Source organism: Danio aesculapii, chromosome 21 (assembly GCF_903798145.1).
Source record: "Danio aesculapii chromosome 21, fDanAes4.1, whole genome shotgun sequence".
NCBI lineage: Eukaryota > Metazoa > Chordata > Actinopteri > Cypriniformes > Danionidae > Danio > Danio aesculapii.
Window position 1 is genome coordinate 41,272,601 of NC_079455.1, and position 27,193 is coordinate 41,299,793.

The following is a 27,193-nucleotide window of genomic DNA, read 5'->3' on the forward strand; positions in this document are numbered from 1 at the left end:
TTGCAGAGTAAACCTGGTTGTTGTATTTTTTGTTACATATAAAATTGCAGATCAGGAGAAAGTGGGAATATACATTGTGATTGTGACCATTTAATTTGGTAAAATGTGCAAACACAATACAGTTTACATAATCTTAAGTCATCTCATGCTAGTCACTGTGTAACTTCAAACTTTCTTCAGTTAGTTATGCAACAGAATCTGCTCTCACAGGTTTTATTTCAACTCTGAGTGTGTATGTAGTGTCTCCTGACAGCAGGTGGCAGCAGAAAGTTGTGTTAACTTTTTTACAATCTATGGTTAAAATCCCTTTTTTTTACAGGCTTTACAGGTTAAAACTTACAAACAAAACAGTCCACCAGGAAAGCTGAATCAAATTAATAAAACGGCGTATTACCTTTGGAAATGTTCTTAATCACTCGAGTCAAATTGATCATAATGATTGTATCTTTGCACCTTAATATAAGAAATCTTTCACATTTTTCAGTTATCTCCATTTGAACATGAGCAATAAATTATTATTATTACACACGAGTGATATATATTTAAAACACTTCTAAATTTGTCGTCTAGCATGATCACTTTTATTTAATGTTTTTGTCACGTATTATTTATACACAAACCAAGGCTTAAGGCTTTGACATGGCAGCCAATAAGAATTAGGCAGACGCGGGCTTAATGGACTTGATCTGTCCAATCATCTCTGGAGAAGGTACATAAACGCCACCTCCTCTTATTTTGACTGGGATTTTATTTATTTATTTGTAATTTTATCATTATTATATTAGTTTTTATGTTCAGCTTCTATATTGTGTTGTTGTACGTATGTTCTCTAATAGTTTGTGCAATTAAAAAAATCATTTACTATTTTACTATTGTAAGGTTACCATGCAAAAGCAACATAATCTAATCAATATTTAAAAGTTTCCCGTAAGACTTAACAGTGTTAGTTTAATATTTATTAGGCACGCATTTCGTGGACCGTCCGACTTCTTTATTTGTATTTTTTTCTTTTTTAAATCCCAGTAAAATACAGAGTTGACATGTGAACAATATTTGTGTACAATAGATAAAATCTCAATGAGATACATTGTAAATGGAAAAATATACGAAAAAAGAGTAATAATAAAATAAAGGACGTGAACGAGGACCGCCCAACTTCTTGAACCATGCGCGAGCTCGCGTGGTGATGTCACCAGTTTTAAAATGGCGGTTCCAACGTCTGCTTTGAAATTACATTCATAATCTGCCGCTCATAATTCAAAAATAATGCCACGGACATCATGTTTTGAGGGTCAGTTTGTTCACGAATAAAGCGAAAACATCTTATTTGGATTCAGAATGGATTCTGTGGTCGGAGAGGATCAAACGCTCCCGTTTGACATCAACCTGAGGTGAAGCGCTTTATTTATTTTTCCATTTCTGTCAGAGAATGTCAAGTAACGTTAGCGTTAGCATGTTAGCTTCAGGAGGAAAACACAAACAAATAGTTGTTTTATTCTGCTATTCAATATCTACATTTAAAAATGTATTTTTGTCATGCACTCGACAATTGAAGTTAGCCGTTAGCTAAGACTGAGGTAAAGTTGGTTTTATATTCACACATTCAGACTTTCTCCTTAATATTATAATTTTCAGAAAAGTGTTATTTGCAAATTCTAAATGGTGAAATCATATTAGCAGACAGCGACTATCAAAGTACAACATTGTTTACAGTAGATTAAATAGTGCTAATGTTGTTTTGAAATCATATTTACATGCAATTTCAGTGAAATATCCAAAGTACCATGGTAAACATAACGTTAGGGAGTGTGTCACAAGCTGTCACCGAACAAATGTGCAAATATAAAACCAACTTTACCTAAGTTAAGCTAATTTATAATTACAGAACGTTACCCTATTCTTGACTGCTGTACATATACACTAAAAACACAAATACACTTCATTGAACATTGAGGTAAAGTTGGTTTTATATTCACACATTCAGACTTTCTCCTTAATATTATAATTTCAGAAAAATGTTATTTGTAATTTCTAAATAGCGAAATCTTATTAGCAGACAGCGACTATCAAAGTACTACATTGTTCACAGTAGATTTAATAGTGCTAATGTTGTTTTGAAGTCATATTTACATGCAACTTAAGCTAAATGTTCAAAGTACCATGGTAAACGTTATAGGGAGCGTGTCACAAGCTGTCACTGAACAAATGTTCGAATATAAATCCAGCTTTACCTCGAATTAGCTGATTTATAATTACAGAACATCATGGTATTGTAAGATGTCATTACATAAATATTATATTTGAGTGACTTAATTTAAAAGTTGCAATGATATAGGTGGGTATTTTGGTTGAAATTCTGTGTTGCATTTAAAAACGTATGTATTTAATATTTAAAGTATTATTAACAGTTATGAATGTTTCGACTGCTGTACATATACACTTAAAACACAAATACACTTCATTGAACATTGAGGTAAAGTTGGTTTTATAGTCACACATTCAGACTTTCTCCTTAATATTATAATTTCAGAAAAATGTTATTTGCAATTTCTAAATAGCGAAATCTTATTAGCAGACAGCGACTATCAAAGTACAACATGGTTCACAGTAGATTTATTAGTGCTAATGTTGTTTTGAAGTCATATTTACATGCAACTTAAGCTAAATGTTCAAAGTACCATGGTAAACGTTATAGGGAGCGTGTCACAAGCTGTCACTAAACAAGTGTTCGAATATAAATCCAGCTTTACCTCGATTTAGCTGATTTATAATTACAGAACATCATTGCTATTGTAAGATGTCATTACATAAATATTATATTTGAGTGACTTAATTTAAAAGTTGTAATGATATAGGTGGGTAGTTTGGTTAAAATTCTGTATTGCATTTAAAAACATTTATTTAATATGTAAAGTATTATTAACCGAATGTTTCGACTGCTGTACATACACACTTAATACACAAATACACTTCATTGAACATTGAGGTAAAGTTGGTTTTATAGTCACACATTCAGACTTTCTCCTTAATATTATAATTTCAGAAGTGTTATTTGCCAGTTCTAAATAGTGAAATCATATTAGCAGACAGCGACTATGAAAGTACAACATTGTTTACAGTCGATTAAATAGTACTAATGTTGTTTTGAAGTCGAATTTACATGTAATTTCAGTCAAAAATTCAAAGTACCATGGTTAACATAACGTTAGGGAGCGTGTCACAAGCTGTCGCTGAACAAATGTGCGAATATAAATCCAGCTTTACTTCAATTTAGCTAACTTATAACTACAGAACGTAACGCTTTTATCAGATGTCATTTAAATATTATATTTAACTTAAGTGACTTAATTTAAAAGTTTACCTTATTTAAAAGGTGACTTAATTTAAAAGTTGCAATGATTTAGGTGGGTAGTTTGGTTGTGTTAAATTCAAAAACATATATGTGTTTAATATGTAAAGTATTATTTACAGTTATGAATGTTTCAACTGCTGTACATATACACTTAATACACACTTCATTGAAGGTGTACAGTACACATAGACATCACTTATATACTATATAACTGTCGATTAACTGTTTATATATAATGTCTTTAACTGTTAAAAGCTATTAGTTTATTAGTTAAATTTATTATAAACTAATAAAGTTACTAAAAACCTTAACTTTTCTGATTTTGATTGTAATGCAATAATGCACACCTTTTTTTTAAAGCTGCTTTGAAACAATATTGCGAAAAGCGCTACACAAATAAACCTGAGTTTAATTGAAAAGATGATATTTGAAACTTGTTTCAGTGTGTTAAACTTGAATAATTAATGTTTATTTCGTTTTAACTTGAATAATATTGAATACTGAGCATTTCTTTCTATATTTACTGCTGTGTAGTTTGGATCATATAAAAACACCCGTGTTAAAAACAAAACACACAACATGATCCTCTTGGTTATAAATAGCAGGTACTCAATTTCTAAAGCATCCAGGCACACCAGGCTGTTTTTGACATTGTTTACTGTGTTCAAGAGTCATATTGAGATAAAATTAGTTTTATATTCGCTCATTCATTCATTTTTGAAAAGTGACAACATGTGACACAGTTCCTGTATAATAAACCAAGCTTCTTTCAAATATTCAGTCTGAATTTGCGTTCAAGTATGCCTTCAAAACAACATTAGCACTGTTAAATATACTGTGAATTATGTTTTACTTTGATAATCATTGGCTGCATATGTGATTTCCCGATTTAGAATTGGCAAATAAAACATTTCTGAAATTACATTTATTCATTCCTTTGGCTTTTTTTGGCTTGGTTTTCCTTTGGCTTAGTCTATTTATTCATCAGGGGTCGCCACAGCGGAATGAACCACCTGAAATTATATTATTAAAAAGAAACTGAATGTGCGAATATAAAAGCAACTTTACCCCAATAAAACCTGTGTTATAAACAAAACACTCATGACATGATCCTCTTGGTTATAAATAGCAGGTACTCGATCTCTAAAGCATCCAGGCACACCAGGCTGTTTTTGACATTGTTTACTGTGTTCAAGAGTCGAATGTCTGGGAAAATATTGTGCAGACAGTCTATAATCATCAAACCTTAACACAGATCATTGATTGTAATAGGCATGGGGCGATAACTGTTTTCAAGGTATACCGCGGTTAGGAGAAGTCAAGGTTTTAAAACTGCCAAAATTTTCTGTAATACCATTCCTAAGGTATGTGTAAGATTTTTTTATTTACATTTGTAAATAAGTAAATTGTAAAGAAATCAGTGTTTTTGAAACTAATGAAGAAAGCATAAATCAATGATTCATTTTAATTATTTAGCCTGACATTTTTACTGTTCCAAAATATTATAAATCTTTAAAAAAATAAAATAAATAGTTTTCAAAGGGGAAAAAGGTTTGTTTTGTTACCCAGACATTTAAAAATAATTTATTTTAGAGAAGTAATCACAATAGCGTGAAACCATGATATTTTTATCCAAGGTTATCATACCGTCAGAATCCTATACCAGCCCTTGCCTAGATTGTCATGCAATAAATTAAATATCAGCTATATTTATATTTAATCCATACATGTTTTTATTGATAAATTGCATTCAGCTTATTTACTGTGCATTAAATAAATTACTAGTTCATAGTGCACCTTAGTGCAGTGTGCACATCTGCAATAGTCACACTGAAAGATAAGCAATGTTAAGTCTGGATTATAGTTGACCAGGAGCTACAGAATTAGTGTATTTATACAGAATTTATACGATTTATGCAGCAACAATTCTTTTTTTTTGTCTCTGTTTCTAGTCCAAATATACATTTCAAAGCAAAAACAAGTTGTTGTTTTTTACTTACACCACTGGTAGATAATTTAGTTTGTTTTAAGGAAAAACTCTTCATTTTGCCTTCTTTCATCTCAATTTTAAAACAAAACAATCTTTTTTACTTGATCTAAGAATTGTTTTTAGATATTTGGACTAGAAATGAGACAAAATAAGAACAGCATTTCTTGCATTGTGATTATTTAATTTCTCTACCTGAGTACTGTTAAAACATTAAATAGTGCTATTTTTCAATATTTGTCGCAGAAAAAAAAAATTCACTATCAGTTTTTTTCCAATATCAAGCAGCCCTAGTGGACCTAGATATGGGACAATAACCGATTTCAAGTTTTACCGCGGTGCTGTTTTCCATTGCTAACATACAGTTAGGTCTATAAATATTGGGATATTGACACTAGGGCTGCACGATTCTGGCTAAAATGTGAATCAAGTTTTTTTTTGCTTAACCATGTTTTAAATGATTTTGAGATATTGAGCTTCAAAGTTTTTGCAATCCATATAGCAAACAGTATGTGTGTTTTGAAGTCTTAAAATGTAAACAATAAGTTGTCATTTAATAAGAATATGTCTAACTCAATTTTGACAAATGTCAGATAGAACCTTATAATTCTAAAGTGACGATATGGTAAAATAACCATAATAATATTACGCCGTGTAGGTCTACTGTTGCTTAAAATGCTAAATTTTGTACAGTCATTATGGTGGATTTGAACAGACTTTCAATATGTCCTGTTTGTTAATTCACAGTAAAATTATGACATCAGAATACAACTATTCATAATTATAAAATTGAATTATGTTGGAGACATGTGCTTGTCATTTGTCATTGACAGCATTATTAGACCATTTGTTTACACTGGTAAAATCAGACATTTGTCATCATCAGATTTCTTTTTTGCATTTTATTCAACATTATATAAGCTAGAATAGCTATACTGATACTGTAAAACATTTATTTTCATGCACAACACTGTGTTAGCTAAAACATCAAATGCTTGTCGTAATCATAACCGTAAAATGCGTTATGATCATTTAAATGATGTGCAGCCAGTTTCATTTTCACTTTCTAGTGCGGCTCATGGCTGCCGTCACTGTGATAAAACACACACACACACATGCAAATCATTCTTTCAGCACGGCTCTCAAATGATCGCTCTGTGCAACAAACTGAACGTTATTTACAACTTTATTACTTGTTGTTCACAGCCTATGCAGGTTCTGTTCACTAAAGTAGCCGTCATTGGCGTGCTGCGTGCATGCGTGCACGTTCTCGGTAGCTCGTGGTCAGCTCTCGTGTCATTTCGCGGCTGCAAATACATCATTACATGAAGACAGAAATGACATTTCTGGGTGAATTATACCTTATAAATACAGTATTTAACACTTTTAACGCCATTTGAAGGTGTTCATGTTCCTGTGAAGTTCCTGTGCGGCTGCCTTTAAGCTTCTCTCCTGACCTTGAAAATATAATTGGCTGAATTGTAGAAAAGCTGAATTAAGATCGTGTGTAGGGTCAAATCGAGATCGTGATCTTTTTTTCGATTAATCGTGCAGCCCTAATCAACACAATTCTAACATTTTTGGCTCTAAACACCAACACAATGGATTTGAAACAAACAAGATGTGCTTTTACTTGCAGACTGTCAGCTTTAATTTGAGCGTATTTACATCCAAAGCAGGTGAATGCTGTACGAATTACAACAGTTTGCATATGTGCCTCCCACTTGTTAAGGGACCAAAAGTAATTGGACAGAATAAAAATTATGAATCAAATTTCACTTTTTAATACTTGGTGGCAAATCCTTTGCAGTTAATTACAGCCTGAAATCTGGAACGCATAGACATTACCATGCTGGGTGTCATTGTTTTTCACCCAGGCATTTAAAAAGAACTTATTGTAGAACAGTAATCACAGTACCGTGATGCCATGAAACCGTGAAATTTTTATCCAAGGTTATGATACTGTCAGAAACATATACCGGCCCATGCCTAAGTGCACCTATTAAATAAAAGTGCCTGCGCTCAATTTTTGCAGTCCATTTTTAATTTGAGAGCAGTGATCTAATCCAGTCAAAGATATTATTATATTGTAGGCCGTTATAGGATTCTGACGGTATGATAACCTTGGATAAAAATATCACGGTTTCACTGTATTGTGCTCAGTGCTTTAAAATATATTCTTTTTAAATGTCTTGGTAAAAAACTAAACTTTTTCCCCTTTTAATGCAATATATTTGATTTTGAGAAACGTTTAAAATATTTTGGAGCAATAAACATGTCAGGCTAAATAATTGAAATGAATCATTGATGTCTGCTGTCTACATTAGTTTCAGAAACACTGATTTCTTTACAATTTAAAACAACATCTTTGGAGATCTTTTCTGGTGCAGATACTGTTGTCCTAAAAAACAAAGAAAAACCCATATCCTTAACATATCCACACACCTTAGGAACAGTATAGCAGAAAATTTTGTCGGTTTTAAAACCTTAACTCTTCCAAACCGTGGTATACCTTGAAAACAGTTACCGTTCCATGCCTAGTGCGGTACATTACATTTCTTTCTCTGTAGTGTCTTCAGTTGTTGAGTAATAATGAGACAGAGAGAGAGAGTCTGGCAGCTGTTACATGTTGATCATGCGCTGTCATAACAGAAACCATAACTGCTTCCTTCCTGGAAACGGCAACATAGCGGAAAAGCGCTCCTGTTTATTATCTGACACACTGATCTTTTAATATTTTATATTTCTGTGGCTAATATGAAGGACTAATGCAGGTATGTTATCATTACACTGTTTACACCTGTGCTTTTGTGTGTATAGTAGTTGTTTAGATGTGAAGCAGAGTTTTTGTAGCAGATCACAGTTATTTTGATTATGAACTTCATTTCAGAGTTCAGAGTCATGTTCAGTTTAATGGACTCTTGGATCTTGGTGATGGTCAAGTGTGTGTGTGTGTGCGTTGTCATTGCAGTGTCACCTTTATAAAGCAGGTGGTGAGGCTGTGGGGAAACACAAGACGAAAGCTGATATCAGTCAATTGAGTAGCTCTGACATCTGATAGGAGCTTTTAACTCGTTTATATACATTTCTGAGACTTGACTCTGCAGTGGAGTATATAAACTCTTGAGACAGTTATATAATGGTTTGTGTGTCTTCCTGTGGCTAGCACAATGCTAACAATGCAGGAAAACGTGAGAAGAGGAAGTTGTTTGGCTGTGATGTGCTTGTTGTATTGTGGAAAGGAGGTGCATCCATTTGGCTCCATCATTACAATACTGTACATTAAAATAAATGGATGAACAGTAGAGTTGTTGACAGACACTGTTTACATTATGAGCTAATTTGCACCTGATAATAGTTCTGTGAAAGGTGGCTGGAAGGTATATTTTTGGCTTCATGCTTGTTTGTTACTGTTATAAACACTCAAGCTGGATATTTCGGGTGTTGTTTACATGGTATTTCCTGCATGTCAGATTTAAAAGCTCGAGTTAATCTAATTGTTGTTGTAATTTATTTAAAGTATTTACTCTTGTGTGCTGTCGGGAGATCTAAGGCCGATCTTATTTTGACACATATTTTGTGATTAATGATTTTTAGAAACTGCAATATGCTGAGGGCAAATTGACTACCCTTTCGTTATGTTGGTGGCTGTTTTTGCCCCATTTACTTCCATTTTAACGTCATATTTTGATCGCAAAGCCTTGACACCAAAAAATCATGCACTTTTGATTGTTGGTGGTTTTTGTTGCATGATTATATTGTCAAATTGTTATTATAATAGAAGTCAATAGGGCAAAAACAGCCACAAACATCGGAAGGGTAGTCAGTTTGAACAATACACAAGGGTTAATTAAAATGTATATTTATTATTTAGTCTAATAATTAGTCTGTAAGTGGTTTATTATTGTTAATATTTTTATTGATTTATTTACGAAGCCCATGCAGTATTTTTTTCATGTGATTAAGGTTTTCTGGGGTATTCGAGAAATTTAATAAAGTCAAGGCATGTTTATTTATATAGCACATTTCATACTCAATGGTAATTCAGAGTGCTTTACATAAACAAGAATAAAAGAAACACATAAAATAAACAAGTATAAAGAAATGAGGATAAAAACATAAAACACTATATTACACTATGATCTTTGCTCAATTTATGACTAGTTTGTATATTAGTTATTAGACTAATAACTACTATATAATAACTAATATAGTGCTTAGCACTGTTGCCTCACAGCAAGAATGTCTCTGGTTCTAGGCTTTACCAAACCAGCAGACATTTCTGTGCGGAGTTTGCATTTTCTCCCCGTGCTCACGTGGGTTTCCCCCGGGTTCCCCGGTTTCCTCCCACTGTCCAAAAAACATGCAACATAAATTAATTGACTAATCCAAACCGGCACTATAGACATGCTCCTAGTAAATGGTTATCTCTCAAGAGCAATCACTGGCTGTTCATTGGTTATTACAGCGAGGGAGTTCTCGAGATCTACCTGAGCTCAAACTCCCTTCTCGCCTTGCAACGGGAGGGAGCCCCGGGCTCGAGGATCTTATGAGCTCAGGGCTCTCTCCCGGGACAGCATGCCAAATACGCTTATAATTAATCATCAGCTAAGTGTGAACTCTTGAAACACCATTTTGAGAAGAAATCACATTGTTTTAAATGTAAAGTTTCATTTTGCAGGAGAATTAAAGGGTATTGCCCAATGAGTGTTTTTTGATGTGTGTCGAGTTCTGACAATATGAGACATGTTTTCAGAAAATGCGTGTAAACAATTTGGAAAAACTGTCAGCATAATTTGGGAAATGTATATATTTTTTTAAATCGCAAAAGAGCTAATTATTTTGATTTTAACCGTATATTAAGAAATAAGATGTGTAGGCTTGTGCCGGTATTCGGTAATGCGATAAATCACGGTAATGAATATGCACGATATTGTTATAGCGGGCACTTCAAAATACCGTGAAAAATAATAGATCCGAATTTATATTCTTAGAACGCGCCATAGCTTATTTTCTATCAACCGCTTGAAGAAACACTGCGTATATGCTGCGCAGAACTAATGCGCACTCTGATGTAAACAATCCCCACATGTAGAAGCACTGTGTGCACGCAGTGCGCGCTGCCACCGCTCTCTAATCCTCACACGAAGAAGAAGCATGGCGAAAAGAGGAACGCTGCCGACAATTTATCCCCCTTCAAAAAAAAAGTCAGAGGTTTGGAAATATTTTGGGTTCCAAAAAAATGCAGAGGGATTGCTGATCGAAGACGGTTTCCCTTTGCACATTCACTTTGATATAATTGCTCAAGGTTACTTTTATATTGTGTATTGTTTTATTTATATTTATTTGTATTTAAATGTTTGATGTACTTTTAGTTAATTAAAAAGTTATTAAAGTTACTAAGTTGACGAAACTGAAGTTTGTGTTTTTTTTACCTGTTTCTCTAGTAAAATTACAATAATGTGATAATACTGTATACCGTGATAAAAGCTCAATCAATTAATCGCAGCATGAAAATGTGATACCGGCACATGCCTAAAGATGTGTAATAATTTCAGTTTGACAGCTGCTCAGTCTTATGTAAGCTCAGTGTACTGACTGTCCTCATCGGCTTGTCGTAATTCTGGAGTAGACTGCAGTAACTGTTGGCTTCCTAACAAGTTCAAATCCCCCTTGCTCCTCTGACAAACTCACACACACACACACACACACACACACACACACACACACACACACACTATAAAAACATGCGTGTACTTTCACGTTAGTTTGTTGTGGTGCTCTGCTTACGTCACACTCTCGCTTGTAGCCAGCTCTGCTCTTTAGAACAGTTATGAAAGCACACATTATTTCTGCTCCTGCTTCCAGCCTTGAGGATGACTGATGAATAGCGTCCACAGACGTATGCGCTGTCTGTTCTCTTAGTGTTTATGTGTGTATAAATAGAGTAGACGCTGTAGTGTTCAGTGTAACCTTGTATATGTGCACTTGTTTTGTGGATGTACGCGCTTACAGCTTTGGGATTTGTTTTGGTTGTGGCTTATTTTTCCTCGTTCTTCTTTTTGCATTTATGTTTGACTCTGTGTTGTATGTGTGTGTTTATGTTGCAGCATTTCCAGACTGCCAGACTCTCTGAACGGCAGCAACTTCAGCATGGACAACATATCAGGTACACACACATACACGTCCACACTCTCATGTCTTGTAAAGGAATCTTTTATGAAGGCTGTGCATTGGGAATTACTTTACGATTCTATACTTAGGGTTTCTTAGGGTATACTTAGGTTGAAAGTACTTAAATTTCAGTCATATGAGTTCAGAGAGGCCAAAGTATTTAAAAACAAACATAGGTCTTTCAATTAAATTTGAAATGAAATTAATTTATTTGTACTGTGCTGCTGTCAAAATCATAATGAAAAAAGAGAAATTCTGAATTTAAAGTCTTGTACAAGAACTTTATCTAATTTAACTTTAAATAATTTAACTAATTTTAACTAATTTAACTTTATCAAAAATGTATTATTTGAATACTACTAGTATTGAATTCAACAAATTTTATTGAAGTTCTTTGAACATAAAAACAAAATCTTAGTTTAATTTCAAAATGTCTGAAAATGACATTCAAAACATCAACATTACCTGCACAATTTAAATATTAAGTGTAAGTGAAATCAGTGTTTCCTTTAGGATGTTTTCCAGCTGTGGCAGCAGACTCTGGGCATTTTACACAGATCTACCAACTACATGTGGCGTTATTTCAATGACAAATGTCGTGAGCGCAGTATTAAGTCGAGATCATTCATGTAATAGTTTACGAGCATGTCAATCTCTGTGCTCGAGCACCGATTTCCTCTGCTCGTGCACAAAACTTCTTGCGCGCCCTCAAATATACGCTGCTCAAGTGCTGATTTTCTTGCACGCCCTCAAATAAACGCTGCTGAGGTGTGATTTAGTGCGTTTATGTAACGAGTATGTCTCCAGCATTTATTAGATTTACTAGGAATATTTATGAATGTCTCCGGTATTAATGCGTCCTGAAATAAAGTAAAACGGCTATATGTCGTGTTTGCTGGCCTCACGCATCACGCACCTGTCAGTCAGCCAGTCAATCAGTCAGCACGTAACCTTAAAGGGTTAAACAAATGACGGATGACACTACTACGATTACAGAAAAGTTTGTGCTGTTATAATTCACTTACCTTTTAATACGTTTTCACTCGCTATTAAACAAATAGAATGTTTTGAATGAGAAGCTTAATGTAGCCGTAGCGGGATGAATCTTGGCATGGTGCCCCGCCATGGAAGAATGAATGTAGCGGAAACCATGTAAATGCAACATATGAACACATACAGACCCTTACAGTCTCTGATATCTTACCAATAGAGTGGAGAAACTATGACGTCAAATTGTATGCAAAAAAACCCGGAAGCGAGTTAGCATTTTAGCAGTTTCGATTCCCTCGTCCCAAAGTCAGTGGGTTTTCGGTAAATCGCTTGAATAAGGTTTGTGGTACCACAAACTCAAGATACTTTCAAGTTTTATTCTATGACATAAAACACATCAGTTACATCATCACACTCTTGATTTTTTAAAATCGGTTACGCTTCTTTAAAAAGACGGTTGCTATCGAGTTGCTAAACGGGATTACAGGCGGTGTTGGAGACATTATACGTCAGGGATCACCAAACTTGTTCCTGGAGGGCCGGTGTCCTGCAGATTTTAGCTCCAACCCTAATCAAACACACCTGAACAAGCCAATCAAGGTCTTACTAGGTATATTTAAAACACCCAGGCAGTAGTGTTGAGGCAAGTTGGAGCTAAACCCTGTTGGGACACCGGCCCTCCAGGACCGAGATTGATGACCCCTGTTATACGTCATCGAGCTGAATTAGTCTGAAACGCAGCTCGCTTGCATTGGGCATTTGAATTTGTCTGTTATTTAAGGATTTCATAAATAGTATTTTATAGTTTGTAGTATTTTTCTAATTGGGAATTCATATTGTGTGTAGCATATAATGCCTTCACTTGTAAAGACTGTCAAGACTAATTCATTTGTTGATCCTTTATTTTAATTTAACGATATTATGTTTTATGTTATATTGTTATTCTCCTGGCTTGTGCACGAATGACTGATGTATCTCTGTACACCAATAGCATTCAGTTGTGCGTCTTGCTACACCTTTTGTTGTGCTCGGTACCCTTTCCGAAGGATACCCAAAAAGTGATACGGTTTGCTTTTAAGTACATTTTGACAGTGGAAATGGCTATAAAAGCGCACCAAATCATACTGTAACGTACCACTCGGTGGAAACGGCCATTAAGTACATCAATGACATGGTGCTACTAATGCTGGGGGTTTGAACTACAACACCGCTTGATTTCATATGAATGGTGCTTTAAAATCTGCTGTTAATGTAAGAGTGGCAACCCTGTATACTGGATGTGATCCTGAAGTACAAAACCTCTTACATCGTGTCCTATTAAAGACTGATTTGCATGTTGTTGTGTGTTTATACTTCTGCGTGCTGATTGTGTTGCTCTGCAATAACACTTCTGAAACTCTAGCTGGCAGCAGGTTTTTATGTTCCTCTATCGAGTTGGTGTTTTGCTTTTTTCTGAATGCTACCTTAATGTACAAGTAAATCTCGCTCACTCAGAGACTGGAACCAACGGGCATGCAACTATTTTAATCATAAGGTAAACACAAAACAAAAGTTTCCATCTGGAGCTCCACGGAACTCGACACTTCTAAACACTCCTTCCATAGGGCTCCCAGCTCTCAGCATCGGCGACACTCGTCAACGCTAGCAAGCCGACCAATCATAGAGCTTGTGCTACCGTTGTTGCGACGTGTAGTTACATTTTCTCAGCACCAGCCACGGCAAGAGCTATGCGACCATGTAAAGGCTGCGCTAGATCATATGCGTACGCTTGACGCAGAAGTATAAATCAGCCTTAACATGTGACGTGACAAGATTTCATCAACAAGCAATTTGTCTCTCCGCACCAGACACAAATGACCCATGACATTTCAATACGAGAGCCATTCAGAACAACATGGACTGCTTTATAATCTAATTAAATGTAAACCTTATTAACATTAAACTCACGCTGAGTGACTGATGTTGTTTATTTGCCTCAGTTAGTCACAGTTCTGTTTAAACCATATGTTTGCTAGTTATTTTTCTACATTTATTTTCCTTATGGCTATACATGTCACTTAAAACAGAGTACTAATTCACACGTGTAACTTTTAACAGTGAATAAAGCACATAATCAGCATCTGAGGTGATTATTGTCATAGTGGTTTATGCTGTTGTTCAGCTGTGGCATCGCAGATTGTTGCTGAAAAAAATACATTTTGTCACTTGTCCCAGATTTGTGTTAGGACTTGGGGTTATATTGCATGGGTATGTTTTTGGAAATAGTCAAAAATACATTGTATGGGTCTAAATGATTTATTTCTTTTTATGGGAAAAAATTTGGTGAAGTATATTAAGTTAAGAAGTTTGTATTAATTAAAGATCGTGTTGCCTGAAGATATTTTGTGAAGTACCCAGTGTAAATATATTAGAACCTAATTTTTGAGTAGTAATATGTCTTCCTCAGATACTAGACTTTCAGATGTAGTATCTCTGACAAATATTGTTCTATCATAACAAGTGGAAAGTTTATTTATTCATCTTACATTAAATCTGTTTCACTAAACTGTTAGATTTGTTGTGCAGGGTCACAAACATCGATGCCAGCAGTACAGTACATTGCAGTTCAAATCTATTGTATGCTAATCTTCATACACAATACACGTTCCCAGAATACACAATTACCTATTTTGCAGAGTTCTTCAGTGTAAGTTTGAGAACATTTAGGACGATATCTTCCACTATTTTTAGTCTGTTTATGAAAAAGAATGAAATGAAGCAGCTGTTTTGTTCCTCCCTCCAGCTTTTTACCTTTAACTCCGTAATAAAAGCAGACACTTGTTGTACCAAACCACATGGTCATTATCAGAATTTAATCAAAGCCTCAAAGGTTCAGAAACTGAAAAAAAGAGAGACAATGATTATTTCTGGAGTGAACAGAAGCGGGTTTGTTGTTTATTCGCTGTTGTCTTGTCGTCCGCAGCACCTCTGTTTCCAGGGCAGAGAATGTCTCCAGCCAAAGCTCTGACCATGAAAGATTACGAGAACGTAAGTACAACAACATCAAAACGTTTGCTTTTTGTTTGTTGTCTTCTAATGAGCAACAGGTAGTAGACTTTTTATCTAGACAGGGTTTTTTTCATTAAAATTATGCACAAAATCGTCTTGAAAAGGCAGCTCACTACATTTTGAAACATCAACATTATTTTTTTTATATGCATTTATTTTATAATAAGGGTAACACTCTATTTAAAGTCACAATTCATGGTATTAACAAATCATTTACTAGCACTACTAGACTAATTACTAATTAGCTGCTTATTAATGGTTAGTATGGTAGATGTTGGATGTAGGTTTTGGGTAGGATTAAAGATGTAGAATACAATCGTACTTTATAACTACTAATGAACAATTAATAATAGGCAGGTAATAAACCAGTAGTTAATAACATGTAATAAAGTGTTACCATAATAAGCAGCAGTTTTTCTTTTTAATTGACAACAGTGTATTTTGTGCATTTTCTTGATTTGATTGTAGATGTAAATGGCTTTTATTGGTGTTTTTTACTTGGATTTTTAAGGAAATTATGGTTTTTGTAGACATGAAAAAAACATACAAACCATTTATATACCAATAATCTGTGCAAAATGTCAAATAAAGCATGACAACAAGAACCAAAACAACAAAAATGGTGACGTACAAGACAAAGAATACCTACAAAAAGACACTGAAAAAGATACTCACCGGTCACTTTATTAGGTACACCTTACTAGTACCGTGTTGGACCCCCTTTTGCCTTCAGAACTGCCTTAATCCTTCGTGGCAAAGAATCAACAAGATACTGGAAATATTCCTCAGAGATTTTGGTTCATATTGACATGATCGCATCACCCAGTTGCTGCAGATTTGTCAGCTGCACATCCATGATGTGAATCTCCCGTTCCGCCACATCACAAAGATGCTCATGCTCTATCTGGCTTGAGATTTAGTGACTGTGGAGGACATTTGAGTACAGTGAACCCATTGTCATGTTCAAGAAACCAGTCTAAGATGATTTGCGCTTTGACATAGTGCGTTATCCTGCAGGAAGTAGCCATCAGAAGATGGGTGCACTGTGGTCATAAATAGATGGACATGGTCAGTAACAATACTCCGGTAGGCTGTGGCGTTGACACGATGCTCAATTGGTACTAATGGACCCAAAGTTTGCCAAGAAAATATACCCTACACCATTACACCACCTTCAGCAGGGCCGTGAACAGACCCTTAAAGGGGCAGGTGCTCGACGCGATTGCAAAGTCGCCGAAATCAGGGGTTGTGGATATAACTGAGGATGCGGGTGGTGAGAGAGGTGTCGCGGACGCCACCCTCTCTATTCTGCTGCACCAGGCGGCAGCCTAGGTCGCCTCTATGGATGCGCCGGCCCTGATCACGATACTGAATTAAAAGAAAAACCGTCAATTTCACGCTAACATTTAAGGCACTACTGATGGCTTTCTTAAAACAGCGCTGATTTGCCTTTGTGTTCACGTGCTCAACATAAATGATTGTGATTGGCCGAGAAGGTCATCAGTTCACTCTCTGCTGTTTACCGAGCACAAACACAGACGAGCGATATGCTTGATAACTCGACTGATCTTCACGGCTGCTTCGTGCTCCAGTGTCCGTGTATCTGTGTTTGCACTGGGTGAAGAGCGGTAAACTGATGAGCACTGGTGAATATTATGGTAAATCAGCGCTGTTTATGACACGCTCAGCGGCGTTTGAATGTTAGCAGGAAATGGACGTTTTTAAAACGTCAGTACTTGGACAACACTATTACAGACAGCACGAGGGTGTGCTACAGAGGATTGCAGAGTTTTATCGCTCACCGGGTTACATAGGCTGAAGCAGGAAAGCGTCCCCATGGTGTTTAACTGGTGCCATGAAATGAAGCCTAGGAGGACACTTGAGCATATTTCTCTTAAAGAGGTTATGATGTTGTTTGATGCTAAATTGCTTTTAACTGTTTAAATTAAACTTATTGAATCATATTAAAATGATGTTTAAACCGTTTCTGCATTTTAAAATCTCTGCAACAGCTGGAGGTTTATAGTCCACAGCATGTTACTGCAATGTTTACAGTGCTGGTTCTATACTTCTGGGTTTCTTCCCGCCACAGCCTTGCTTTGGTTCTTTAAAATGGCGGTCGTGTGAAATAAGCTGCTGCGTCCCAATTCACATACTTATACTATACCCTAAAAGTATGTACTTTTTTTGTGAAGGAAAAGTACACACTTTTGAGGGTGTAACAGAAGAGTATGCATGTTTTTGGGACATACTACTTCCTCCTTAACAGATCGTTGTGTTGCTTAGTTACAAGCCCTGTCAATCCTCCACACATCATCCACATTTCTTTCATATTTAATTTCCTACCTTATTGGGGTAGCAGCAGCAGCAGGTTAATCTCCCATTCACGAGTCTTTTATGCAGAGAAATCTCCTCAGGTGTTTGGATAATTCTGCATTCAGACATTCAAACACGTCTTTATACAAGTTCAGTATTGTTGTTGCAGATGAAATATAACACAGAAATCACCATTATTATATGTTCCAGTGGGCTAGATATTAATTTACAGTCATACAAACATCTTTACTGAAGCCTCTTAACTTGACGGTTGGTTATGCGCGTCTGGTTGGTTATGTTTGTAGTTTGTTTACACTTTTCACCCGCGTTTGTAGTTCTAATCGAATTCACGTCCTACGCGCAATCTATTGTGGGCAATATCAGCGGTTAGAGTATGGGCGCTTCTACACTTCGAGTTTTTACCGGAAATGGTAAACCATACCGGAACCTTTGGCATACTCTTTTCAACATACTACGATTTGGGACATACTAATTCTACTTTCAAATACTATTTAGGACGGATAGTATGCGAATTGGGACGCAGCAAGCGTATTGTAGCCTCAGTTTCCTGTTCTTATTTGACAGGAGTGGCACCCGGTGTGGTCTTTTGCTGCTGTGGCCCATCTGCCTCAAGGTTGGACGTGTTGTGGGTTCAGAGATGCTCTCCTGCAGACCTCAGTTGTAACGAGTGGTTATTTGAGTTACTGTTGCCTCTCATCAGCTGGAACCAGTCTGGCCATTCTCCTCTGACCTCTGGCATCAACAAGGCATTTGGGCCCACAGAACTGCTGCTCACTGGATATTTTCTCTTTTTCAGACCATTCTTTGTAAACCCTAGAGATGCTTGTGTGTGAAAATCCGAGTAGATCAGCAGTTTCTGAAATACTCAGACCAGCCCATCTGGCACCAACTACCATGCCACAATCAGTCACTTAAATCCCCCTTTTTCCCCATTCTGATGCTCTGTTTGAACTGCAGCAGATAGTCTTGACCATGTCTACATGCCTAAATGCACTGAGTTGCTGCCATGTGATTGGCTGATTAGAAATTTGTGTCAACGAGCAGTTGGACAGGTGTACCTAATAAATTGGCCGGTGAGTGTATATGTGAATTTTTTTAGTTTTAAAGGTATGCACATCCATATTTTCTTTAAGCAGGTGGTTAGAAAAGCTGAATGAGTTATAAAAATGAAGGCACAGTACGTAAACTATTCCTTGTTTCTTGCAAGAAGTAGTTTTGCTTTTAGTTCCAGTCTTCTCGATTTCTTCTAAACGGGTCGACATGCAGCTATTTTGGTTTGTTTGGCAGGGGTGATAATCTGGTATACAATATCTGCCTGTCCATTTAAGGAAAGGGGTTTATTTCTCTTTACGGCGATAAAGATCTGTGTGCATTCCTGTGGCTGTGTGTGTTCGAGAGAGACAGAGAAAGTGAGTGTGCTGTAAAAACACAGAAATCTTTCAGATGAAGGTACAAACTGCCCATCATTGTGGTTATTTGGTACTCTCTCGTTCCATTTGTGTTTCTTTCATTCCCTTCCCCCTCTTTCTGCCCCAGATGTTGAAGTGAAAAACGCTTCGAGTACAATGACGCACAGTTCACTGGCCTGCCAGTACACACACACACACACTCATGCCAACCCTCATTACTGAGCTGACCCACACACAGCCTGTTATAGTCGCTCTGTTTCTCTTTTAGCGCTCCTGATCTCCCTTTCAGTTATTTGCAGAACAGCTTTGCTCATGTTTATTCATAAATGAGTCTGAATATTGTAATGAGGAACAACAATATAGTCATGAAGCATCCAAAAATTCAGGGTAGAAAGGTTTTGTCCAATTTGCAAATCAATGGTTCAGTCTGGTGTTGGGTTGTTTTAAAGATCCAAAAGAAATGGATTGCCTTTCTGCAAAAAAAACTACTACATAATTCACTAAAGTCACTAAACGATTAACTAAAGTAAATGATTCTGCAACATTTCTCCTTGTTTATATTGTCTGTCTGTGTATTCTGAAGCTGTATGTTTCCCTTTCAGCAAATCACAGCACTAAAGAAAGAAAACTTCAACCTGAAGCTCAGGATCTATTTTCTAGAGGAACGTGTGCAGCAGAAATGTGACGACTCCACGGAGGACATTTACAAAACGGTAACATCATTTATTTTTGGTTATGAATGCAAAGAGGTGCTTTTTTTTGTGCTCGATGACCACAATTGATTGTTTGTTTTATGTCTGTGTAGAACATTGAGCTTAAGGTGGAGGTGGAGTCAATGAAACGAGATCTGGCTGAGAAACAGGAACTGTTGGTGTCTGCATCGTAAGTCGTGCTTGTTTACTTGCTATTTTTTTGTACACTACCTGACAAAAGTCTTGTCGCCTATCCAAGTTTTAGTAACAACAAATAATAGCTCCTAATTGATCGTTTGGTATCAGAAGTGGCTTATATGAAAGGCAAAGGCCTCTAGATTACGCTTATTTATCCAAAATAAAATATGATCATGCCTTGACTTTTAATGATTTGACTTAGGACAGTAAGGTCTGACTTTGCTTAGACAGAAGTCTTGTCACTGAATAGAAATAATGTCCAGTATAGAATATAAAGTCATGGTGTAGTAGATAAAGACTGAATATTGTGTCTGACTCCATCATGAGCTTGGAGGACTGCATCCATACATCTCTGCAATGACTCCAATCACTTATTAATAAAGTCATCTAGAATGGCAAAGAAAGCGTTCTTGCAGGACTATATATATATATATATATATATATATATATATATATATATATAAGTCATAATCGAACTGGAATTAAGACGTGGAGTATTCCTATTTTAGTTGCATTATTAAAGTGCAGTTCAGACATGGAAACACTGCAGTCAAACTATTATCAAAGTAGTTTTGCTACATTTTGTGACAGAACGCACACACGACAGTTGTCAGGCGTTTGACAACAAACAAATGAGAACAGCTTCAAGCAAGAGAGCACATTTTTCTTGTGAGCGGGAAATGATGACTACGCTGAGAATTCTGGAAGAAATGGACATTATAAAGTGCCTTGACTTTGAAGTGACTTTGTCACAGGGGCATAAATGAAAAATGAAAAGTTAGTGAATGAAATGTCAACCTGTTGCTTGAGAATTTGTATCCGCCATCATCTGTTTGTACGCATAGTATGAGAAATTAACTGCAGTTGAACTTAAAAATTAAAAGCGAAATGGCCAAAACTGACGAACAAGATCTGTTGTTGCAAAAAATGGCTAATGAAGCTAGCGTTGAATGCTGACGTTAATAGAACTATGTACTATAACATGTAAAATGGGAACTTGAAAGGGCCATACAAAAAGCAACTCATTTAAACCCCTTAATCATATTATTGTCTTATTCAGATTAAGGCAAATAATTCAATTACTGATGTCAATGTAAACGTAGTCAGCGACTACACTGGAAACGCATAATTTTTAGTCTCTTGTGCTTTAGTTCAAATGCTTACAATTGAAAACATGTAGATCGTGGCATTAGATGTGAGTCAAAGGTCTAAATGATGTGTATTTGTGTGTGTAGGAAAGCTTTAGAGAGTTTAGCCAGTCGGGGTGTTGATGATGGCAGAGAAAAGATGCAGAGAGACATGGACTCACTCAGAGAGGCTTTCAGCGCTCGCATACAAGAACTCGAAGAGGTAAAGTTAATCTCACAATATTTATAGCAAATTCTTGACCATGTGTCCGTCTTCTTTAATCAGTGCATTGACTTTTTTTATAATTCAGTCTCTGCAAGCTGCCAGAGAGGAGCTGGAAAGTATGGCCACCATTGCAGAACAGGAGAAGCTAAAGAATCTTGGATTGGAGAGAGAGCTACAAGCTGCCAACCAATCAGGACCTTCAACCGATTCAAGCTCCGCCCCCCAACAGGTCCGAGAGCTCCAGCAGGCCCTTCAGGAAAGCGAAAGGTGACTATGAAATGAAATACTGAAACACAAGTTTATACGCTGTAACTGTTAAAGCTGAAAACCCCTGATGTGGTTTCTACAGAGCCATTGAGCAGCTGCAGGCAGCACTCCGAGATCAAGATGGTGTGATTGGAGAGCTTCAGAAAAATGGACCGAGCCAGCCGGGAACGGAGCAGGTGACGCATCTGAACTCTGTCATTGTCCAGAAAGACTGTCAACTACAGGTTAGTATGTCACAGTTTCGTTATATAGCTGCCTGTTTAACCCTTTTGTATTGCTCAAATTGACTACCCTTTCATTATGTTAGGGACTGTTTTTGCCCCATTGACTTTCATTATAACCACATTTTTAGATTGCAAAGCCTTTACAGCATATAATCATGCATTCTTGATTGTTGGTGGCTTTCCCTGTTAGGAGGAGGTAAACTTAGTAATCTTTACTGTTGATCATCAGTTGGCAGCATTAACCCTTTAGATAGGCCTGTGCAAAAAAAAAAGTTTCTGACTTTTTAAGGAGTTCAGTGGAGTAAAACAGCAATCTACAGTGTGTGTGTGTGTGTGTGTGTTGCGGGCTGCGGAACTCGTAGGCAGATTAAAAGTGCCTGAATTATCAGGAGAAACAAAATCACATTGAGGCTTCAGTGTCTTTCCCCAGGCGCAGCTTAGTAACATCTATTTATTAACAGTCATATTATAGCAAACATATCCTCACAAATCATGTAATGCAAAAATATCTTCACAAATCGTGTTTCATTTCATCAAACATATTTAGTTCCCTTTGTATTGTTATTCTCTGTTTACAATGAATTCTTCACATACTTATACACTCTGTACTCTCTTCTCATTAACACTTATAGATACTATACCTTGTGTAAATTTATCAGTAGGACACAGAATACACTTTAAATTCTTTGTCTTTTTCATTTTTCTTTCTCTGTAAATATCTTTATACATAACAATTTACCATAAAACTCACAGAACAATCATGCGTCTGTTATTGGTATCATTTAAATTGTAACAGTTACACTTGACACCAATTACCAATGTTACTCTCTCATAAGCTTTATACATTAACAAATGTAACCAATATATACAAATAATAAGCCATTTTCTGTTCAATTATCACATACTGAGTAAAATACATATTATTTACTGGCGAGTCAGTTATAACAAACATAACTCAGACCAACCGTCATTTTACCGGTACTTTCATCTGGATCACTCTACTCAATTACCTGTAAATAAGAAATCACTTTAAAATGACACTACATACATATACTATGATGTTGAATGTGTAAGTACATAAGTGTATAGTGTGCCATTTGGGATGCAGCTTTTGTCTACACAGTTGAAATTGATGTTATTTTCCCACCTCTGAACCACTTCTGTGGCCTCTTTGCTGTGCAAATTTGTCATTTGTCAATAATACTCCATGTTAAGGCTTTCTCAAACACACATGCTTAAACACTAAGTGATGTTTTGTTTACTTCTGGTTTACAGTCTCTTAGTGAAGAACTAGATCGGGGAAGAGAAAATGCAGAAAGGGACAAACAGGTAAGCGGAAAACCATTCACTTATAATGCATACCAGAGTTGGCGCCAATAGCCTAGTGATTAAGTGCGCCAACATATAGCACCATGGTGCTCACGGCGACCCAAGTTCGATTTCCGACTCGAGGTCCTTTGCCGGCCCTTTCCCTCTCTGTGCTCCCAACTACTTCCTGTCAATTCTCTGCACTATTCTATCCATTAAAGGTAAAAAAAAAAAAACTAAAGAATAATAATGCATACCAGGATGATGAATTTAGCATCTATGTGTCTCTGAGCGACAAATTACTAGTTGTTTACTAGCTATACTAGTAACTGTTGTAACTGATTTGAGTATCGTTAAAAATTCTGTATTTGTGCACTCATAAACAGTCAAAATCTGTTCGTTTAAAAGCCTGGTTCCTCATCCATCCTAATAATCCCTGTAAAATGATTAGATACAACCCTATCTTGTAATTAAATATTTCAGGAAAGCTCAAAGAGTGTGGGAACCTTGTAAAATGCCAACACACTAAGCTGGATTAGTTGGCTGAAATCGGTGTCTGTTGTATGTGCAAATCAAATATTATAATGAATCCTCCCAGGTCCTGTGGTCAGCTTGGACAGGAGTATGTGTAGGGCTGCACAATATATAGATTCAGAATTGATATCGCAATGTGTGAATCTGCAAAAGTCACATCACAGGATTTGCAATGTCAAGTTGGTCTTGTAATTAACCAGAAAACACAGTTCAAAACATACAAAGTTTAACTTTAGTCTAAAACAGGGTGTCCACAGTGTCTTAAAAAGTATTAAATGTTGATAAATCAATGTAGAGAAATTTAAGGCCCTTAATAAGTATTAAAAATCTTAAATGCTATTTTGCAAGGTATTAAATATTTTGTATGTTTGTATGCTACATTTTACCTGAATTAAATCTGCTAACATCAGGATGCTGTGTAGTGTATGAAATCAATAAAGTCCTGCTAGATTTGACATCATGCTGCTTTGTTTACCGCAGTAACCAAGGAAACACTGTTATTAATGCAGCTCTGTAGGCGCCAACCTGCTGAATTAGCTAGATTTAATAGATTTGTATTCAGTATATGCATAAGGTTTTAGTTTTGAATTAGTTTAATATTTAGTAAATATACTGCAAGTTAAAATCCTGCCAGTGTTTTCGGTTGAAACCTAAAGTGGTTATAAGGTCTTAAAATGTATGGAAAAAGTATTAACTCTCTCTCTTTTATTTTTTATTTATTTTTTATTTTTTTTAATGTATTACATTTCACTCTCTGATTCCTGAATATACTCTGTAATAGTATGAAAGACTTTTTTAATGTGTTTTTTAAGACATGTGACTAAGATTTCAAATGAATTTAAACCATTTGGGCACATGAAATTATAAAGTTTGCCATTTAATTAAATGTGTTTAATTATTTAATACAATAAAGACTGTATGTTATAGATATAGCATATATAAGACTATATAATTTCTATACTTCAATACTGTTCGACTCCACCGTAAACCATAAAGTGTTGTTTATTTCATTTTTATCTTTGTTCTGTTGTTTCCGTCTGTGCTTTTATTTTGTATAATTTTACGCAGATGCACTCCCCTACAAATCAATCCAATCAATATAAAAATATAGGAACTCATTTTAAATAGTCAGCTTGTGGAACTATATTCATATCGCAATATATATTGCAGAAAAACTAAATATTGCAATGTGTTGTGGGTAGTTCAATGGTTTTGTTTCCTTAAAATCTGACAAAATTAAACAAATGCACTTTATCACAAGATAAAACAGATCACAAAGCCTATTTTAGGCCTTAATTCAGTTTTAATTCAGTTTTGTCTGAACCAGTAGTTACTCAGTACAATTATAAAAGAAGACGCTTCAATCCCGTTTTGTGGACATTAAATCAGGTTTATTTTCTACATCAACTTAACGGATATCCATACAGCAGTGAATAGTAACGTGTATCCCTTCACATTTGCATGCAAAAACAGTGCAAAGCTAAACGTGCGCGCTGTGTGTGTCTGTAACTTTGTAATGATATTGTGTATGACTCAGTGAAAGGCTTAAATTAACTCTATAATAGATGCATCAAATAATCATTGGGAAAGTTCTTACTGTAGTATTTCTGTCAAGCATTATGTGAGATCTGCTTCCTTAATGTCTGTCACTGTGCTGTTTATCTGACACAGTCAAGGTGGAGATTGAGGCTCACGCTGACAGGCTTGTGGGAACGGTGGGCAGGGAGAACCAGCATTTAAGGCTGTTGTGAATTTCTCTAGTCTGGCTTACGGCACCAAACTGTTGTGAAATTTTAAGACAAGCCCAAAAAACCAGGGAGAACTTCCAGTTATCTTCAAAGCAGAATCCTTTAATAAGAAGAACCCAGCGTGGCTGTGGCGTCGTCGAAAAAAGCTCTCAACTGGTACAGCAGGCACTAGGTTTTTATACACTTTACAGACAGTGATTCATGTAGTTGGGGACAGTCTAAAACAAAGCATGCAAATGAAATGTCGTTGTCGGAGGGTAAACTGCCTTTCCAAGCCCGATCTCATCAGCATACAAGTACCCATTCACGATACATTTTAGCATTAAAACAGTGTGCAAATAATGTTCTGGAGACAGAAACCGTCCGACCAGTTGACCGGCTTGAGAAGACATTAGACTGGGCGGTGCTGTGAAACTGACAATTTGCATTACTTTGGAGACAGTCAGGGCTCAGGAAACCAAGACATTTTAAGTTCTGTCACACCCTAAAAACAACTTTTCAGTTATATATAGATTCTATAAATTTATATTTCCACCAGGCGCAAGCAACAAAAACAGCTACATTGTGTTCAGAGCAGCACATTTTAATATCCTAAAAGGTATAATAAATAATCTGATGGGTGTTTTAAGCTGAAACTTTACAGACACATTCTGGAGACACAAAAGACTTATCTGAAGTCTTGAAAAAGGGGTAAAATAGGTGCCCTTTAAGATAGAATTTCTAGGTGAGCACATTTAGTCTGATTGGTGAATTGACAGCTCTTTTCAAGACAGTATGGACACACGTTAACGCTTAATACATAATGTTTAAGGATTTTCTAGATCACCAGAAATAGTCATTTACTAGTTCATCTCTATTCTACATGCTAGCATGTTCTGCTGTGACCTGTAGCATCTTCAGCGCACAGCATGAGCATCAGTGGCCCAAATACAGCTCTCCTCATTGGACGCCCACTGAGCTGAGTGGATTAATCTGTGTGTGTCCGTGTGTGTGTATGGTGCACATCACCCAAAGGATTTCCTGTGTGTGTGTTTGTGGATTAGAGGTTTTAAATCTGCGTGTGGGCAGAGCACAGTCAGAGCAGGAAGGAACGAAAAGACTCCGGAGCAGATAGATAGAGAGTTAGCATGTGTGAAAATCAGAAAGCTTGTGTGTTTATCGGCGCTTTAGATCATGCGTGACCCTTGCCGAGTATGTGGCGTGTGTGTGCAGGGCGGTCAGTGTCGTTGGTTGTTCAGTGCATGCGGCCGCTTGAGGTTGGCAGTCGTCCTCTCTCATGTGTTGGGATTGGAGTTGCAGCGAGACGGCCGCAGCGAGTTCCTCTGTGGGAAATGCGTTTTTTTACTTGAGCGTATCGTGCAGTGTGATGTCACTATCGGACAGCTGCAGGAAACGCATGCTGCTCAGCTCCAGCAGCTGGAGAAGGAGAGAGACGGGCTGAAAACGCAAATCACAAACAAATACAGACAACACAACCCAACGGGAAACAAACCTCTGAAATGCGACGTCCAGACTGGAGCTTGTTTATATACTCCAAAGCAGCTGCAGAGCATCCAGTGTCCTCAACCAAAG

At 36.4% G+C, this 27,193-nt stretch overlaps 1 protein-coding gene across 6 annotated transcripts in view; it reads left to right on the forward strand.

Annotated features, from left to right (window-relative positions):
- Window positions 1-1,196: 1,196 nt before the first annotated feature.
- The window catches only part of cdk5rap2 (CDK5 regulatory subunit associated protein 2), a 93,949-nt gene continuing 67,952 nt past the window's right edge, over window positions 1,197-27,193 (forward strand). For 4 of the 6 annotated variants that reach the window (XM_056446897.1, XM_056446895.1, XM_056446896.1 and 1 more), the window contains exons 1-9: window positions 1,197-1,391; window positions 11,450-11,508; window positions 15,466-15,530; window positions 19,900-20,010; window positions 20,103-20,179; window positions 21,423-21,537; window positions 21,626-21,807; window positions 21,890-22,031; window positions 23,307-23,360. In XM_056446897.1, coding sequence (XP_056302872.1) covers window positions 1,339-1,391; window positions 11,450-11,508; window positions 15,466-15,530; window positions 19,900-20,010; window positions 20,103-20,179; window positions 21,423-21,537; window positions 21,626-21,807; window positions 21,890-22,031; window positions 23,307-23,360 — 858 coding nt within the window. In that variant the 5' untranslated portion in view covers window positions 1,197-1,338. Of the gene's footprint in view, window positions 1,392-8,083; window positions 8,114-11,220; window positions 11,242-11,449; window positions 11,509-15,465; window positions 15,531-19,899; window positions 20,011-20,102; window positions 20,180-21,422; window positions 21,538-21,625; window positions 21,808-21,889; window positions 22,032-23,306; window positions 23,361-27,193 lie in introns of those variants that run through there. The other 2 variants (XM_056446899.1, XM_056446900.1) reach the window with 2 other exon arrangements.